The 15,918-nt window shown below is 39.2% G+C and overlaps 1 protein-coding gene across 1 annotated transcript in view; it reads right to left on the bottom strand.

Moving 5' to 3' along the window:
- LOC136872044 (N-acetylneuraminate 9-O-acetyltransferase) overlaps positions 1-15,918 on the bottom strand; it is a 191,061-nt gene that overhangs the window by 164,654 nt on the left and 10,489 nt on the right. The window contains exons 2-3 of the mRNA XM_067145876.2: positions 8,047-8,143; positions 1,397-1,661 (exon numbers count right to left, since the gene is read on the bottom strand). Of these exons, the coding sequence (XP_067001977.1) occupies positions 1,397-1,661; positions 8,047-8,143 (362 nt within the window). The remainder of the gene's footprint in view (positions 1-1,396; positions 1,662-8,046; positions 8,144-15,918) is intronic.

Below are 15,918 nucleotides of genomic sequence, written 5' to 3'. Positions count from 1 at the left end.
AGCAAGCACTCACTTCAGTACGCCATGAGCGAGCAAGAGGTACAAACGTCCCATTGCCAAGAGGAGATGAATGCGCAGTTATAAAAACTACCATGTGCATCAAATATAAAACGGAATTTAAAATTAGTGGCTCGGGTAGTGAACGGAAATGGGTGGGGCTTTGAGAGGATGTTGGTGGGAATGTTCTGAGTAGGGGCCTTAATGCATCACACACAAAAGAGCGACCGCTCACTTCAGTACGCCATGAGCAAGCAAGAGGAACACACGTCCCTTGCTCAGCGCATAATCATCATCACCATCATGAAGTTTTTGGCAAAAGAAGGCACCAAAGCTTCGGAACTTTTGAGAAGGCTCCGTGCACAGTTTGGAAACGCAACCCTTTCAAAGACCCGGGTGTATCAATGGCACAAACAATTTTTGGCAGCGCGAGAAAAAGTGGAAAATGAGCCCCAACAGAAATGATCGCGGGCAAGCATCACTGCAGACAACATTAATGCTGTACGTGATCTTATTCAAGAAGATTGGCGCATAAAAATTTATGAAATTGATCGCTCATAGGAATAAACTTTGCAAGTATTCAAGCCATCATCAATGATGAACTCGACCTTTGGAAATTGTCTGGCTTGTGGGTTCCTATTCTTCCCACTCAGAAACAAAAAATTCTGCCAGGATGTTTGTCGGAGGCATCTGAATCGCTGCAAGGAGGAAGGACATGATTTTTTTGCTTCACATTGTGACTTCTGATGAAACTTGGGCTAATCATTACACCCTGGAGTCAAAAACAAGCAAGCATAGAGTGGCGGGAATGAGGTTCAACTGGACCAGTTTCTGCTGGAAAGGTGCTTGTTAACTGTTTCTGGGACTACGCAGCCATTTTGCTTGTGAATTTCCTGCATGAGAAAAGGACAGTGAATGCAGCCTATTACTGCAGTCTTTTAGTCGAGACAAAAGGTGCATATTGCAACAAACATCGTCGGCAACCGATCCGAGATATTCTTCCTCTGCACAAAATGCAAGGCCACACACTGCTGTTGTAACACAGGAAAAACTGGAGGAAATGCATTGGACACCTCTGGAACATCCTCTTTACAATCCAGATTTGTCACCTTGTGACTACCACTTGTTAGGACCACTGAAAGAAGAACAGGAAGGAAAGCAATTTCATGATGATACAGGGGTAGAAGAGTACTTGCGCAACATTCAATTAATTTTTTGAGGACGGCATCAAAAAGTTGCCAATTGGGTGACAAAAATGTGTGCCAAATTAAGGAGACAATGTAGAAAAATGAGGTGCTTGTTGTGCATTTGTTGGTCGATTCAATAAAATTGCAAAAAATAATTCTCGTTTATATTTGATTCACCTAGTATAAAATTCATGGTCACACCAACAACTTACCTTCCATTTTACAAAGTCATCAATCATATGTTTTGAAACATAAGGACTCCATCTAAATTTCACTTTAAGCCGAAGTTTAGCATCTTCAAAATCCAAATTTGAATGTTGCTGTTCTGGTAATAATGTAGGTGAGGCCTCTTCCTTACTAGGGTCAAGATGACTTAAGAAGGCTAAATACAACTGGCGAATTCGAGAATCTCCAATGAACACAAAGTGGTTGTGTTGGCCCCAAAATGCAAGGTACCGCATACACCTTCTGGTATCCCTGTAACAATACCAAACACACAAAGTTGTTTAAGTAGCTTGTAATATATCATCCACCATGGAGAGCAAAGGAGTAAGAAATCTGCATTGATGAGAAAGTTTATGTACATTTTTTACAGTGATACTATCTATATATATATAAAATAAGAGTTTTGTCTGTACATTGCTCAGAATTAAAAAAGAATGGTATTTCTGTATCGGTCGTGTCCACAGTAACAAGGAAATGCACTTTTTACTTTTCCGTAATTTCTGTCTGTCTGTATGTATGTGTGTATGTGTGTATGTATGTATGTATGTATGTATGTATGTATGTACAAGCATCTCGAGAAAACGGCTTAAGATAATTTAATGAAAATCGGTATGTAAAGTCGGGGAATGAGCCACTACAATCTAGGCTATAAATAATTTTATTCACGCTGAGGGAAATTGTAGTTTAGGCGAAGGCCTAAAATTTAATTCTCAAATATTTATGTTATTGGTGGCTCTATCGATAAATACTGCTCAACTAAAGTTATATAGACCGAGCTCGATAGCTGCAGTCGTTTAAGTCCGGCCAATATCCAGTAATCGGGAGATAGTGGGTTCGAGCCCCACTGTCGGCAGCCCTGAAGATGGTTTTCCGTAGTTTCCCATTTTCACTCCAGGCAAATGTCGGGGCTGTACCTTAATTAAGGCCACGGCCACTTCCTTCCAATTCCTAGGCCTTTCCTATACCATTGTCACCATAAGGCCCATCTGTGTCAGTGCAACATAAAGCATCTTGTAAATAATTTGAGTAAATTTCTTATTTTTAAATAGTTTGGATTAGCTGAAAACTGCAAGAGAACAAATTCAATCTTTGCTACAGCTCAAAAAAAAATTGCGGCAAAAGCTGATTTTTGTGATAATGTGTAGGTGTGACGTAAAGCAAATAGAAACAAAAAAAGTTATACCGGCTATGATAACAGAGATATTCATGAATTTGTACTTTTGTTGCTAAGTCCATATCAACAGCAAGCCACGAGAAAATGAGTAAACAGAATTGGATGAAAATTGGTATAGAGTTGGGGAATAAGAAACTACAGTCTACGAAATAAACAATTTTATTCACCCAGGATGAAATGGTAGTTTAGGGGAAGATGCCTAAAATTTAATCCTTAAATACCTATGTTATTGGTCCTATCAAAAAACATTACATAACAAAATTTATAGAGAATACAATTTTCGATCATTTATGTTTTGTACAGTTTTACCATACCGACTATGATATAAGAGTGGTATCTGAGAGTCTGAAGAAAACTAAATGTGAAGGTCTACAATATCGAAAGCTCATAAAATTGATCAACAATAACATTACGTTGACCATTGTTTGTTGTAATGTTCTTTGTTTCTTATGCTGCCACTCATCTCCGATAGATGGGATTACTGCTGCGTACCGAGTATAACAGCCTGCCTGAATACTGGCGGGAAATAGCAGGGGAGTTACATTCCTCTGGTTCATACATTTTCCGATACTGCTGGTACGTAACACGCTGGCTCGTCATAGTATTTCCAGCTATTCGATCCCTACTCTGATGCACTAATTGGATTAATCAGTGTACACAATTAATGGAATAATGGCAGAGGCTCATTTATGAACTGGTCTAGAATTACAATTTCAGCCTATTCCAAATTACAGCAACACATTTCACTAAGTAACTCAAAATTCAACCCTGAAATGAGCCATTTCTTAAAAAAAGCTTCTTCCTCTTCACCTTTATTGATTTTATATTCATTTTATTCCAAATTAGCAGCCAAGAGGGGGTTTCTCCTCTGGCTTGGAAGAAACATTTGCCTCCAGGTCAGATAAATATTCCCCCTCCAGTGTAGTGAATTGAGATTTTCCAACTCTTTGGGTACTCCTAGAAAACAGAGAGTAAGGAGACGTAGTTTTTGCCCTGGGACTCTCCACTCTTCACCTCCCCCGCCAAAGAGTGTTCACGGCTCACGACTGTCTGCGACCTGGTCGTTCCAGCTCTGGAACTTTGGACTGTTAGACCGGCAGCGTACTACTGTTCGTTAAAAGTGTGAAAATGTCTGTTTTTCATTTGATCGAGTATTTCATTTGATAACATGGCTTTTAATCGCGACATTCCTACTGACGTCATTGTAATGATCTATGTTGATTTTCTATGTTGATTTCAGTTTGGGAAAACCACTAAGGCAGTCTTTCTGAGGATTTCAAAAGGCAGGTGGAGAGTGAGTGTCTGCCATTATAATGAAAATTCCCAAATTTGATTGTGACTGACGGTAGGCAAGAGGGCCTACCATTACAATGAAAGTTCCCTAACTAAGTCTTCACATAAAAAAGGTTTGGTGGTTTCCCCGTCGCGTTTCTAGGGTAACGTTAAGAGCTATGCAATTTATTACAATCTTACTCACAATGTATACACTACCTAACCTGGAATTCTGTATACAATGTAGAATTCTGCAGCGTAGCAGGGGTACATCAGCTAGTTTTATTATAAAAACACAAACTTTAATTAACAACTATAGAAGCAATAATAAAAAAGAATGTATTTGGCATTTTTAGTTGATACATGGACTCTAATAGAGATAAAAAATAATGGGCAATAATTTTTTTGCTACATTTTCTTTTTGACGTTGCGCTAACACATCAAAGGATTTCGGCGATGCAAGGATGGGAAAGGGCCAGCGTTGGGAAGGTAGCGGCAGGACTTAATTAAAGTACAGCTCTAGTGGGTTCGAACCCCACTGTCAGCAGCCCTGAAGATGGTTTTCCATGGTTTCCCATTTTCACACCAGACAAATGCCGGGGCTGTACCTTAATTAATGCCATGGCCAATTCCTTCTCACTCCTAGCCCTTTCCTATCCCATCATCGCCATAAGGTCTATCTGTGTCGGTGCGACATAAAGCATCTTGTAAATAATTTTTCTTATTTTCAAATAGTTTGGATTACCTGAAAACTGCGAGAGAACAAATTCAATTTTCGCTACAGCTCAAAAAAAATGAAAATGCTGCCAAAGCTCATTTTTGTGACAATGTGTAGGCCTACAATATAACAATAAAAGTCATAAAAGCACAAAACAAATTCCCCAGTAAGAAAAAAAAATATGATGAAAAATCTTTATTACCATTTTGATGTGACTGTTAATTGTTTTGTGAGCATGTTTGCCATTATCTTCTGTTACAAAAATGAGTGATCAGTGAGAGAATGGCAGTAAATACATCAGTTATACAGCTGGTTTTAAAGTTAGTGTAATTTTGCATGCAGAAGAAAACAAGAAGCCAGGTGTGGAGATAAAATTTGATGTTTCAGAAATATGTGTTTGGCATTGATGAAAACAAAAGGAGTTGATTTAGAGCAGCAAAATGTTCTCACCAATAAAATGTGGAAAATTCAGATGACATCTGTTTGCTGACTGATGGTAAAACAGCAGAGGAATTTGAGCTGAGGCAAAAATTAAGGTTAATGTGAGATATATTATTAATTTCAAGCTACCGAACATTACGAAAGTGCTGATTATCCTTTTCGGTTTTTACTATTAAAACAAAATAAATAAACACATATACCTATGTATATATATATGTATATATATATAAGTACTGCAATAAAGTTTAATACTATAATGCCTAGTGTACTGTATGTTATCGGTTAAAATGGGTGAATATTGAGTTACGTACAGAATTTCAAGCCAGATCTGATGCTGTTAACACAGTAATGTTAAAAATTAACTGAGAGTGAAAATTTTAATATAATGGACAGTTATGTCAAATGCAAAATCTTCATTGATGGAACTTATCATGCTATAACCCCTATTTTATATTCGTTATGTTTGTAATGTTTTCACTGTTGGTAAGGAAATATTTCAGCTCAATGTGGTTTGATTTTATATTTTAATGATAAGAAAATGCATTATGTTCTTTCTATTCAGCCGTGCTCAGAGATTTTTAAGCGCAAGCACGAAAAACTCAGTCGCTGCCCAAAGTCTTTGGTATTGACTTTACATGGGGATGGGTCAAAGTGAGGCAAATGGTCTCTGAATATCGAAGTTATTTTTAAAATGACCCCCAAGTCCTTATCTCACTTATTTCTTAATTTATGACAGGAAGAACGTCTCCTTAGTTTTGGTTTCACAGGTGACTCGGCTGGCTCAACTGCCCTTAGGAATCTCACAAGTGGTGGGCATTTATAAGACAGTTGCATGCAGTGCTGTGTTCAGTTTGTAGTATAATATTGATAAAACAAAAATCTGCAATAGATGTAAAATTCTTGAGTTGTGTAGTTTGCGAGTTCATGCTTGTGTGTGGGAGCTCTCAATTCAAAGAACAAAGGCAGAATAGTGTACAATGGATCTTAAAATTAAGAAGGAAAGTTCCAAAGGTAAGTTCAGGAGGAAGGAACACAGTATTATGAGTGTCCTGGATTATGTCTTTAAAGACACAATGTGAATAGCATAGTCAGTGAATCAGCTACAGCTACAGGTTGAGAACAATCTATGCCATAGCGAATGAACACACACAGGGTGCTTCGCGAACTCCCGCTAAGAAAAAAAAAAAGGACGCAAAAAAATTACAAGAAAAATGAAATATGATATAGTGCAAAGTAGAGTGCGTCGGGTGGTTTCACTCTCTTATTTAGAAACATACTACCGAAACTGAACGCTGTTTTGACTCGGGTAAATGGAAACAATTCTTTGCTACAATTTTCCAAAACTACGGTATATTACTTCTTGCATGATATAGGCTTCCATTACTTAAGACGGGGTAATAAGTAGCTTTCATTTAAACCAATGAGATTTTTAATTGGAGGCAAAGATATCTATCTAAGGGGGATAACATGTTTAAGGCCACAAAATTAATATATAATTTACAGTGACTAATTCTGAGAAAATGTTGGGCAGATAGTAACAAAAAATGGAAGGATACGACGGTGAAAAGTACACGGCAGACTGCTATCGAAGGGGTGAACTCGGGACCTAAGACTCCAAAAGGCCGAGGACCGTGATTCGCGTGGTTCACGTGGGTAATTAATATCTTTATTCCTAATGCTGAACCAACATTTTTATGCCAAAAAATACATCAGACACCCGTGAGAAAATGGGGAAATGTATGAGAAGTGGTTTGAGGAACAACTGCTGCCGAACACTCCCGAACATGTTTTCCCTTGTGCGTAGGTGTGGTAGAACACATCGCCTCTTATGACAGGTAGGGGGACTAGGGGCTCTGAACTTTGGAGTGTGGGTTGGCGACTACAATTCCCCTAGGTGAGTCTGACATTGCCTCCATTTACTCGCGTCAGGCTCCCTGCTGTTACCTGACCTCCCTTTGTCAACTTTTGTTCTCTTCCAACCCCGACGGTATAATGTTACCGAGGCCTAGGGAGTCTTTCATTTTCATGCCCTTAGTGACCTTTCCCTTTCTTTTGCTGATACCTTCATTTTTTTAGTGTTGGACCTCTTTCCTTTTCCATTTAGTGTTAATAGAGGATGGTTGCCTAGTTGCACTTTCTCTTAGAACACTATATAACCACCACCACCACACCTGAAGCTGGATAATGCCGCTTATCATTCCTGTAAGTTGGAACCTTTGCCGGCGGCTTCTTGATGAAAAGATGACAGTATAGAATGGTTGTGTAAGAAAACAAATATCTTTTGAGAACGGTATATTAAAACGGGAAATATTGTGAGATTTGTGGTAGAGGTGCGAAGATTGGAGGCAGTGGCCTATACTAGTGGGAAAAAAAAGAGAAGACATTTCTCAACTTCATCTCCTAAATCCAGTTCATCCAAAGCAGGAACATCAGTCCTTGCAGGAAAAACAGAAGGTTTAAATCCGCTATTTGAGAGTAACGTCAATGGTTAAAGTAATTTGCATTTAATATTTTTTTTAAACCCTGGCACAACCGTCCCGAAGAGCCATGGCTGCTCAGCCCAAAAGCCTGCACATTATGAGGTGCAATGTGGTCAGCACAACAAAAATCCTCTCGGCCATTATTCTTGGCTTTCTAGACTGGATCCGCTATCGCATCGCCAGATAGCTCCTCAATTGCATCACATAGGCTGAGTGGACCTCGAACCAGCCACCAGATCCAGGTAAAAATCCCTGGCGCGACTGGGAATCAAACCCGGGGCCTCTGGATAAGAGGCAAGTACGCTACCCCTACATTGCGGGGCCGGTGTATTTAATTCACCATCCTTCAAATATCCACTTATGAATGAACTTTAAATTTTAAATGTGTAACTATGACACACTGCTTGAGCTACACTCGAGCACGATCTTCACAAGTTGATTTGGCAATAGTGCGCTCCATCTACACTATACTGCATTTTAAGATTCAAAAGTTCTATGCCTCTGTCACCAACAGAGTTATGATAATAAAGATCACTAATAGAAAATACTTACGTCTGGGTATACTGATGCATCATACATCCATATGGTTGCCATTCTTGATCACCTTTATATCTGCCATCAGAGAGAAGCCACTTACAGGAATCTAAACCTATAAAACAAAAGATCACTGATTGTAGCTTAGGTCTAACATCTTACCATTAAATTTATCAGCCCAGTTTCTGAAGGCATCAGAATGAAATGTCCTAACTGTTTGATGAACAAGGAATATACATTAGAGAAGGGATATAAAGAGGTAAAAATGAATTCAATAGTGTCAGGGTCGAGAAAGAAAAGGAGAGTTGAAAAGGGACAGTCAGGCAGGAAACATGAAAAAAAAAATGCTTCATGTAAGTTATTGGAAATAAGGAATCATCAGATTACCACTCATATCCAACCAGTTCTGATACTATGAAGGGTGTAACACTAGCATATTTTCTTCAAAATGTGATATTCAAATGGCATCTTCCCTATCACTTCAATCTCTTAGTAAAATACTAGACAACTTCATTAATAGTGAAGGATATTGATACGATATTCTGTCATTCTCAGGTTTTGTACATGTCCTTTGATATGCTGTTAAGATACATAATCCAATCAAGAGTATTTGGACACCTAATTGAAACTGTCCTCCAAGTGCTGCTCAGACATTAATATGGAGTGAGACACCCTTGGCCTTTATTGCAGCTCGAATTCTGCAGGGAAGCCTGCCTACCAGGCATTGGATTGTCTTAGAGATAATAGACCATTTAATCTGCAAGCATAGTTAGTGATGTTGGCCACTGGGATCTGGAGTGAAATTTTGGCTCTGGGCAGGGCAGTCTATTTTCTGAACTTTACTTTCCACAACCCATTCACAAACAGAACCCGCTTTATGGCAGAGAGTATTTATTTCTGAACTAATCTTCCACTGGAGACAGTGCACAGCTAGTTGAAATTTCCTTGTATCCTTCTGCCTTTAATGTGCTCTGTAGTATTATCACATGACTAAGCCCCTTCTGTTAAAGCCACCATCACACTATCACCACACCTCTGCCAAACGATAGCTTTGACAATATGCAAGTGACTGAGGTATGAGGAATGCCAGAGACACCATTTCCTATGCAGTCGGTCTCTGTTATGAATGGCATGAAAATGCTGCTTATAGGATTGGTTGGTGCGCGCATTTCAGTGGGCTTGGCAGACTATATGCAGTAGCAACCTCTGGCTCGGTAAGGAAAGCAAGGGGACACTGCCTCACTCCTTATTTCCATCTGCAACAACTGATGGCAGAGCTGTTGAGGATCCAACCGGGTAGTACAGAACTGGTCCAATGGTCAAAACATTCCAAAGATATTTTTGTTCCATAACGAAAGGTTGCGGTTGATCTGGTCCGAAGGGTAGCTGGCAGGTAGAGGCAGGAATTCCCGAATGGGTTACTAGAATAAGCCCCCACCCCTCAACAACTGCCTTATTTCTCTAGACTCAGTGTCAATTCTCAGACAGTCTCAGTGTAGTTTACTACTACAGTAGTAGAAGTGTACACTGCTTTCCATGTTAAGCGAGAGGGGCTTTCAGTTAGTTGTTTTTGAGCAATTTAAATATTCAAAATGCAATAAGACACAATCAAGTCAAAAGTGGCGATGTTTTAAAAGAAAGGGGTGTTTGACGCATTTGTTCACAGATGGTGCGGGTGACATTCTATTAAATACTGTTGGTGTGCATACCCATGAACCATGTCCTGACCTAAATAGACATTACATTACTAACAGTGTGAAATGCAAGGCAAGTGAAACATTAATGGAACCTCCTGCAAAAGTGATAAGAAGAGCGACTGCGACAATATCACTCGTGATAATGTCAAACAAGTGAGGAGAAACTTGAACTATGCTAAAAGAAAAAAATCCTCCTCCTCATCCAAAATGTGCTGGCAATGTCCACAAAGCTCTTGACAGCTTATGAGTGCTTCATACCAGTATAAAAAAGATAACAAAAATCTCCTATCACTCAGGAACAAGAATGACTTGATTAATGACCGTAGGTTTTCGTGGCTCATAGTATTAACGTAAATAAATAAATGAATACTGGATTAAAGTCACTATGTTTATTTAATGAAGCCGAGCTTTCAGCCAAATTGCATTGGCCTTCATCAGGGCAAGTTAAATTATGCTTCCAACAGTGAGCAAAGAAATTCAAAGAAACGTGGAAGTCATGGCCATACTATCCACAGCCTACCCCATTAATAGGACTCAAGGATTGTCGTGCTGTAATTTATCGCCCTCTGTCGACAGTTTCGTGAGCGCGTCCCGCTGTGCCATGGAGGTGTTATGCATGTATTTCTGCTGTACAGATCTCCTAGTATTTGATAATTTGAAGCCGTCTTCCCTGTTGATGTTATTTCGGCGCAGCTCTATCTCTATGGCTTCTCTTACCAGTTGAGCATAGAAGTCTTTTACAGGTGCGATGACCTTCGCCCATTCAAAGAGGATTTCATGGTCTGTACTGTAGAAATGTTCTGCTATGGCAGATTGGTTTATGGCATTCTCCGTGGAGGATGAAAGAGCGACATTCTTTACCGATCTAATGTGTTCTTTCACCCTGGTGCTGACAAGCCTTTTCGTCCTGCCAATATATGAGCAACCACAACAACATGGAACTTCATACACGCCCGTGTTTCAAGATGTGGTTTTTCTTTGAATGGTCGAAGCAGGGATTTGAGCTTCCGGTCGATAACAACTGATGGCAGAGCTGTTGAGGATCCAACCGGGTAGTACAGAACTGGTCCAATGGTCAAAACATTCCAAAGATATTTTTGTTCCATAACGAAAGGTTCCGGTTGATCTGCTCCAAAGGGTAGCTGGCAGGTAGGGGCAGGAATTTCCGAATGGGTTACTAGCCTAAGCCCCAACCCCTCGAAAACTGACTAATTTCTCTAGACTCAGTGTCAATTCTCAGACAGTCTCAGTGTAGTTTATTACTACAGTAGTAGAAGTGTACACTGTTTTCCATGTTAAGCGAGAGGGGCTTTCAGTTAGTTGTTTTTGAGCGATTTAAATATTCAAAATGCAACAAGACACAATCAAGTCAAAAGTGGCGGAAGCTCAAATCCCTGTTTTGACCATTCAAAAAAAAAAAAATCATCTTGAAACACCGGGCGTGTATGAAGTTCCATGCGGTTGTGGTTGCTCATATATTAGCATGACGAAAAGGCTTGTCAGCACCAGGGTGAAAGAACACATTAGATCGGTAAAGAATGTCGCTCTTTCATCCTTCACAGAGAATGCCATAAGCCAGTCTGCCATAGCAGAACATTTCTACAGTACAGACCATGAAATCCTCTTTGAATGGGCGAAGGTCATTGCGCCTGTAAAAGACTTCTATGCTCAACTGGTAAGAGAAGCCATAGAGATAGAGCTGCGCCCAAATAACATCAACTGGGGAGACGGCTTCAAGTTATCAAATACATGGAGACCTGTACTGCAGAAATACATGCATAACACCACCATGAAACTGCGGGATGCGACACGAAACCGTTGACAGAGGGCGATGAATTACAGCACGGCGATCCTCGAGTCCTATTAGTGGGGTAGGCCGTGGATAGTATGGCCATGGCTTCCATGACTTCTTTGAATTTCTTTCCTCACCGTCGGAAGCATAATTTAACTTGCCCTGATGAAGGCCAATGCAATTTGGCTGAAAGCTCGGCTTCATTAAATAAACATAGTGGCTTTAATCCAATATTCATTTATTCATTCACATTAAGAATTACTTGAAACTGTAAATAATGTTCAAGAAAAAAGCAGTAAATATTCTTAATTAATAAGTTGTTTGACAAGGCCGAAAGGCTGCCACATATATTTACCCAGGTACTATATTGTCCTGTATAATTTTATTCGGACAGTTGGTATAATATATCAGATAATAAGGCATCTTTAGCGTCGGACCAGTTCGACCCCATCCCCTGTACTAACTGTTGGATCAATTCAACCCCACTAATTGGTTAATCTCCAAATTTCTATAAACATCGGACCAATTCGACAACACCCATCCACCCAGCCTTCAGGCTGAGTAAGTACTCACCATACATACATACATACATACATACATACATACATACATACATACATACATACATACATACATACATAAAGTTCCTTTTTTAGGGGTTGGACCATGTTATTGTTTTATGTACCTTATGTCCAGGTTGCCAGCATTTCGAATACATTGCAATATATTTTATCAAGGCAAATCCTATTCGATCTCCCCAGCTAGCTAAAATCAGCTACAAAGGTGGCCATTCCACAATGAAGACCTTAAATCGATTATGGATGCATTAGTTGCTTTGATAAAAAATATTGAAATCTCCTTGAAAAATGAGCAACTAGTACAGAAGGAGCATAACACAACAACATGCTCCAACCTGAAGAAAAAACAAAACAAAACCTTAACAGTAAGTTAACAGACCATGGAAGTTTGACATCTATTATATTTGGAGTTCAATTTCTAAAGGCATGTAGTCCAACTGCATAAGTGTATTAAAACAAAAGCAAGCATGTAGTTTTATGTGACCACTGATATTATGTTCACAGCCCTGGGACCTCCAGTTTTACCACACCTGCCTTGGTGAGAAGGCAATCAGCTATCACACTTGCCAAATGTGTATCAAATACTAACAAAGCATGCACGACTAGGAAAATACGGGGAATGTCTTGCCACAATCAACTGTTCTTTTTATTTACGTCGCACCGACACAGATAGGTCTTATGGCGACAATGGGATTTAAAAAAACTAGGAGTGGGAAGGAAGCGGTCGTGGCCTTAATTAAGATACAGCCCCACCATTTTCCTGGTGTGAAAATGGGAAACCACAGAAAACCATCTTCAGGACTGCAGACAGTGGGGCTCGAACCGTCTCCCGGATGCAAGGTCACAGCTGCGCGCCCCTAACCACACGGCCAAATCGCCCGGTAACAATTGACTGATACCAATATAAGTGGTCTGTTACTGGACATTATAAATTTTCCACCTAACTCATTCCTGGTTACCAGCGTTTCGCCCCAGTGTGCTAAGTTGGGCTCATCAGTTGGTAAATAGCACACTCACCAAGACCCGAGGCTAGTGCATACCGTGGAGGCCATTACGTAGGCTACTTGGAACCACCGGCAGTGCCAATGCAATATGTCCAATAATGGACCAATTATATTGGTATTACAAATTTACTCACTCGGGACAAATATTTCAGGTTCCCTATAGGAATCAACATCTATATCATCTGATGGCCAGACAGGCATCAATTTTTGGTAATTTTTTTTTTTGCTATTTGCTTTACGTCGCACCGACACAGATATGTCTTATGGCGACGATGGGATAGGAAAGGCTTAGGAACGGGAAGGAAGCGGCCGTGGCCTGAATTAAGGTACAGCCCCAGCATTTGCCTGGTGTGAAAATGGGAAACCACGGAAAACCATCTTCAGGGCTGCCGACAGTGGGGCTCGAACCCACTATCTCCCGATTACTGGATACTGGCCGCACTTAAGCGACTGCAGCTATCGAGCTCGGTATTTTTGGTAATGAGACAAAGTCTCTCATAGTGCATTCACTTATATTACTATTATTATGTACATCACACGTAATTTCCTGCTGTGCATAATCATCATCACTAACATTTTCATTATCTCTCGGATTATTCTTGACATTGATGAAACAAATTCCTTTTATGCCAACAGAATGCCGCATTATGGTAGAAGATACTCCCCTGCATAAAATAGCAACATTCTCAATATCTTCTCAATTTAGCAGTCCTATTCTCGAAGATTATTTCCAAAGTTGGCTAGGTGTGTTCGCCTCATTTTAAATGGTCGGGAGGGCAGCGACAAAACTGAGAAGCTGTGCTATTCTAAAAATGTTTAAATTCATCGGCGTTTTTCCATCACTTATAACATACATTTCACCTGGCATGTTGTCTCCTCTCAAAACTTGGTTTCTCAAGCTTTTTCGCTCCCCTCCTAGCCATTCACGGGACGGTGTTTCTACAAAGCCTGAATTTTCAACACAGTGATTCGTCCCGTTTTTTTATCAAACGAAAATAATTTTAGTCTAAGAGGTCCGCAACCTCACTTTTAGCACTTATTGTTTTGTTTCCGTCTATTTTCTTTTCTTTTATTTTCTTAGGTATAGCACATTTTTTGGATTCAATTATGGTTTATATTAACACTTTTGTCTCAGCAAGTTATTTATTGCTCAATCTAGTGATGTAAATATTGTATATTGTTATTGTTTTTATTTCCGTCTATCTCTTTTGTTTTTAATTTGTTCCTTCATCATGTTTTTAGCACATTTTTAGCTTGTATTATGTAGATTAGGCTACTTGAACTCCCCCTTATTTCACTGCAGATGGCTCAAACGAGTCGAAACATGATTGAATTTTATTGCTTTATCTAATGATGGAATTATGTTTTGTATTGAATTAGGAGGATACATTTAATTTTTTCTTTGTAAAGTGAAAACCGTCAATACGGAATGATTCTAATATCTTGTAATGGAAATTCCATCCAGGCAGGTAGAATCTCAAAATAAAGGTTGCAAATTAGGGCAAGACTTACGGTTTTTTTAAAATGCTTGATCAATAACTTAACCCCGAAATTTTTAAAATTCACCAAGAAAACTTACAGGAACACAGCAAAAAATTGCGAGATAAATTGTGGATTAAAGACGAAATCAAATTTCTTCACAAAAAGAAATCTCTTCTGAACCACAAACTATATGAAACTCATTTAGAAGTTTCCAATCTCCTTTGCCCCCTCGAATGGACGTCCTTCCAATTACACATTACTAACAGAACCTTACTTTGTTAAAGAAACAAAACACACTTGACAAAAAATGGAATGCTCTTTCAAAAACAACACTTAGCAAACATAACACCCCAAACAACATAAAGCCATATGATTTTCACCAACCTGTAGTCAACATAAGTAAAATCAATCTCGATGTCAATGATCTCAATGTGCTGAGCAGGGGACCTAAACATAATCGGGGTAATCCTTCTAACCGTGATAATTTAATTTCCATCATAGCTGAATCGGAATTAGCCATTAATAAATTACCTATAAACATACAAGAAGAGGTCTGATATGAAGTCAAACGCAAGCTATCTTCTACCCTTAATCAACAACAAACCATTAAACCCAACACAGAACACAAACTAAAGAAAAAAGTTACATACAGTATAAGGAATTAATAATAACAAAAGCCGACAAAGGGAATGCTATCATAATAATGGACAAAAGTGACTACAGTAGAAGTCCGTTATAGCGAGAATTCATAACTGCGAAAAATTTGCTCGCTATAACGGATTGTCGTTATACCCGATTTTGTATAAAAGTCGGAAAACCCTTCATGCACTTTAAAATCGGTATGAAACGGCAATCAGTTTGTTCAAAACTTGCGTTTCCGCAGATGATATCCACACTACGGCTTACTTGTTTGTTATTTTTCGTAATCCGATACTACATGAAAGTGTATGTTTAATTTCATTCTGAAAAAAAATAGTTCCGTATTTCTCCGAATCCAATATGAACCCCACTTTTTCCTTCAAAAAATTTTAATCAGGCTCAAAAACAAGTTTGTAAAATCGTACAGGCCTACGCATTTTAGACTATTTTTAGACGCCGAACATTGACTTTCGTCACACCGTATTTTTTTTTTTTTTTTTTTTTTTTTGCAGCTGCACAATTACTCTTTATTTCCGCGGGTTTAGGGACCATTCACTTAACATTGGCATCATAATACCGAAGAGAACTCGTTGAAAAATTTTCCGGCAATACCTATTCCATGCGTCTCTACAATACAACGATCCATCAGGAAATGATTCTTGCCGTCTATAAAAATGTTACTTTTACGCAGCGTCAGA

This window comes from Anabrus simplex, chromosome 1, assembly GCF_040414725.1.
Source record: "Anabrus simplex isolate iqAnaSimp1 chromosome 1, ASM4041472v1, whole genome shotgun sequence".
NCBI classification, from domain to species: Eukaryota; Metazoa; Arthropoda; class Insecta; order Orthoptera; family Tettigoniidae; genus Anabrus; species Anabrus simplex.
Note: the sequence above shows the minus strand (reverse complement) of the source record. Positions and strands in the feature narration are given on the sequence as shown.